Source organism: Etheostoma spectabile, chromosome 14 (genome assembly GCF_008692095.1).
Source record: "Etheostoma spectabile isolate EspeVRDwgs_2016 chromosome 14, UIUC_Espe_1.0, whole genome shotgun sequence".
NCBI classification, from domain to species: Eukaryota; Metazoa; Chordata; class Actinopteri; order Perciformes; family Percidae; genus Etheostoma; species Etheostoma spectabile.
In genome coordinates, this window is record NC_045746.1 from 12,398,875 (window position 1) to 12,403,200 (window position 4,326).

A 4,326-nucleotide genomic window follows, 5' to 3' on the forward strand; every position below is an offset into this window, starting at 1 on the left:
CACACACACACACACACACACACACACACACAGTATGCTGTAGGCTAAACACTAGGGTTGGGAATCACCAGTTGCCTCCTGATACGATATCATCACGATACTTATGCCACGATACAATATTCTTGCGATTTTAAACATATTGCAATATTCTGCGATATATTGCAATTTATAACCTTTTTCTTTTTCTTTTTTTACTTCTAATTTTCCCTTATTTCAAATGATGTCCCCAAAGGAAACTTTGTCAACATCTGTTTTATCTAAAAGATACATTTCTCTGTTTTACTTCAGTTTTATTGCTGCAAAATGGGATTGTCAAGCAGACAAACTGACCAACACATAAATAAGAAAAGATCCATGCTTGGTGCCTGTGTATCGATACAGTATTGCCACTGAAAATATTGCAATACTATGCTGTATTTTTTTTTTTTTCCCACCCCTGCAACTCACCCAAACTCTGACAACAGTCTTGAAATTGTTTGTTGTTATGCAATGGATATCATTTTTCGACAGAATGTCGAGGTAGGCAGCTGGTGAGTTCAGGACTGTGTGGTGTCACACAGCAGGAGTCCTGGGTTTTGTAGTTTTTTGTGTGTGTATCCTGTCTGCCAAATACCCTATGAGCCAAAATCCCTACAATGCTGAAGACCTTTCTTTTTGATGTTGCCTTTCTTTAAATGGTTGTTCATTTTTTGAATGTTTAATTTCTTATACTGCACTGTAACTTTTATTCTTGTGTTTTATCTGTTTTTATTTTTTTAACTGTTTATCTGGGCAGGGGGGTTAACTGTTTTTTGTGTAAAGCCCTTGAATTTGGCCCGTTGCTGAAATGTGCTATACAAATAAAGCCGCCTTGCCTTGCCTTGGCCACAATCCAATACAGGTGGAGCATTTGATTTTACACTTTTGCTGTATTTTGATCTCCTCTACGTTTCCCCTTGATATGCTAGCTTGAAAGGGCTATTGCTCATGGCTAATTGTTCAAATATAGATGTCATTAGTTTACAGTAGTTTTTTTTTCTTCTTCTTTTTAATTATTCACACAACAAATCCTGTCACTATTTGTATGTTTACCAAGTATGACACTATGAGTGCCTTTGAGGAAAGACTGTACGTAACAAATCTTTAACGCGACATCTTCAAACTCAACCGACTGGACGGATCAGTTGTCACCCGTTGAGCTCCCCTCACTGGTGGCTGACGGCGCCGTCGTCACCTCAGCTGTGATTAACAGCACATTATTACCTGCTGAAAAGTTTTAGTACAGACCACAAAAGCTGCAGAAGCATATCTGATGGGTCAATTCCGCCTGCACTATTAACTTTATTGTATAGGTATAGATGGTATCTATGGTGTAGTGCTTGTATAGGCTAGTTTTAACCTAACAGTTTGAATCTGCAACAGACTGAACTTACTGAACTGAAGTCAGCCAGAACACCTATGAAACAAACCTACAGCCTACCAAGTACTGTTTGAAAAGGGGATTAAGTCTATGACCTGTATCAGTGACCAGCCTTGGTACACAAGCATTGCTTTCTCTGTTAGTGTCATGGTATTGGTGTGTCATCGGTGAACAAACTTTAAGCTTATACCTTTCAAATCTGGACACATTATAGGTTAGCAATGTTTTAGGACTACTACAACTACCAGAAGGCAGACAGAGACTGCATCGGTGGAAGAAGTACAAAAGTGTGTTCAACTTACGATCCAGCCATGACTACATTCTTCTCTGTACTTTAGGCTCCACAGTGCCGTCCAGGCCAAGCAGAAGGATAAGCAGACCATCTCCCAGCTGGAGAAGAGGCTGAAGGCCGAGCAGGAGGCTCGCGCCCTGGCTGAGAAACAGCTGGCCGAGGAGAGGAAGAGGAAGAAGATGGAGGAGGCCACTGCCGCCAGAGCCGTAGCATTAGCTGCTGCCACCAGGTACTCATTAGAGAAGCGTTAATAATAATAATAATAATAATGTACTGTATACTTTATTAATCCCACAAAGGGAAATTACTGTTAACACTCTGTTATTACACACATTACACACAGTATTACCGTTACAGCCCTAGTAAATATCAGTACAATAAGTGAAAGATCGGTTGCCTTTTCCACTATTAAAAGTGCTGCTTTTCTCTTCGGGCCAACAGAGTGGAGTCGACCGACTCACTGCGTGGTCGCATCAGAGAGCTGGAGACTGAGTGTAAGAAGCTCAGCATGGACATGAAACTTAAGGAGGAGCAGATTAGGGATCTAGAGGGCAAGTGTCAGGTGAGAAATTCTAACGACAACAACAAATGTGACCACTTTACTAAAAATGAAATGCCATTTTAGCTAGAGTAATCGAGGTAATTAAATAAATTGTGTCTTGTGGTGCAATAAGCATTTAGCACCGCTTTTTTTATTGTTGTTGACAATAAGACGTTTAAGTTGCTTATAATCAATTTTGATATGTTTATAATGTCTCTTTCCTGTCCTGTCGCATACAGGAGCTGCGGAAGTACAAAGAGAATGAGAAGGACACCGAGGTGTTGATGTCAGCGCTGTCGGCCATGCAGGAGAAGACCCAGCACCTGGAGAACAGCCTGAGTGCTGAGACCAGGATCAAACTGGACCTCTTCTCTGCACTGGGGGATGCCAAGAGGCAGCTGGAGATAGCACAAGGTAGTGATGTTGCTATCGTGGTTTTGTAATCATTATCATTTCAGAGGCTGTAGTATCTGAATGAATGAATGAATGAATGAATGAATGAAATCTTGAGATCGAATGATTTGTCCAGACTGTTCCACAAAACCACCCCACGAATAATACATATGGCGTCGATGGTGCAAAGCTTTTGAACGGAGCACTTGTCGGAACTCACTCGTTTACACGGATACACTATCAACAAAAAAGACATATGTCTAAAAATGCCTCTCTCTCTCTCTCCCCCCTAACTTTCCTGTTTATCCATTGTCACTATCTAATAAAAGGGAAAAAAATGCCCCAAAAAATAAACCTCACATTATCCGAGATTTAAATCTGACCCTAATCATATGTAACCTATTCATGACAAAACATAAGTATTTCTGCTTTTAGAAATGGAGTCGGTAACCCACAGCTATTACCATTACACCACAAAGCCCCAACCACTACAGCACTAACCCTAGCTCCATGGGATCATGTGATCACTCTCCAATGGTTAAACCCACCATATCTGAAGAGATCACACGATTGCCTTTTTGTCTGCTTTCTTTATTTAAAATCAAAACTAAAGTGGTGATAATATGAAATACCAATTATAGAAATGCTTTTTCCCCAACTAGAATAAATAATAATAAATAAATTAGTCAAGTCAGGAATCCAAACGCTGAATATGAACATTACAGTATGATGTACGACTAACATTGGCTACGCATTTTCTCTTTTCAGCCATGGATTTTCACACATTGCTCCCACAGCGCTCTTCACATTCAGAAATCACATCGGTGAAATGTTATATAATGTACTGGACCATACTGAAAATGGAAAATGCATGTCATAATGCATTAGATTTCTTTTTTCCGTATAATTAATATTAGTATGTGTAGGATTGTATCCATATTGCCCACCCTTATGCCAATATGAAGGAAGGATTGTCTCCCCCACCCACAGGAAAGCTATAAGTGATCCAAGATGCTGTCAGGGATTCCATTCAGAACTCATGTCCCCCTTACTCTTCTCTCAACGCTGTGATATGAACGCCTTTGTTTCCTCCGTCTCATCCAGGCCAGATCCACCAGAGGGAGCAGGAGATCGCCGAGCTGAAGCAGAAGATAGCCGAGGTGATGGCAGTGATGCCCAGCCTGTCCTACTCATCAGACGGCAGCAACCTCAGCCCCGTCACCCCGCACTACTCCTCCAAGTTCATGGACAATAGTCCCTCCTCCCTGGACCCCAACGCCTCAGTCTACCAGCCCCTTAAAAAGTGACTCTGATAGCTCCACTTTTAGGCAGACAGAACTTTGTTTCTTGCTTTCCTTTGGTGAAGCTCTCAGTTCCGGTTTGGGTTATTAGTGAGTTTACCAGCCCTTGACAGTTTTTACATTCTAATGTATGACACACACACACAGTGCACACAACCCCTCCACCCCTACTTATTTGTATTTGGCTCCTTTTTTGGTTCTATTATGTGAACTATTGTTTTGAGAGGGTTGTGTAAAATATGACTTTTTTTTGTGTTGAGTTTTGGGATTTAGCCATTGGACAGCGTGATCTGTTTGAATGGGAAGAAAGGAACACACAATCCTGTTGGTCAAGGGCCGCCATACATCGCTTCATGTCCGTCTGTCATGTCCTGACCCCCCCCGAGCCATATCTTATTCT

At 41.3% G+C, this 4,326-nt stretch overlaps 1 protein-coding gene across 1 annotated transcript in view; it reads left to right on the forward strand.

Moving 5' to 3' along the window:
- maco1a (macoilin 1a) overlaps positions 1-4,326 on the forward strand; it is an 11,041-nt gene that overhangs the window by 6,199 nt on the left and 516 nt on the right. The window contains exons 8-11 of the mRNA XM_032534918.1: positions 1,738-1,920; positions 2,133-2,253; positions 2,472-2,646; positions 3,730-4,326. The exon at positions 3,730-4,326 is cut by the window's right edge and continues 516 nt beyond it. Coding sequence (XP_032390809.1) covers positions 1,738-1,920; positions 2,133-2,253; positions 2,472-2,646; positions 3,730-3,932 — 682 coding nt within the window. The 3' untranslated portion in view covers positions 3,933-4,326. The remainder of the gene's footprint in view (positions 1-1,737; positions 1,921-2,132; positions 2,254-2,471; positions 2,647-3,729) is intronic.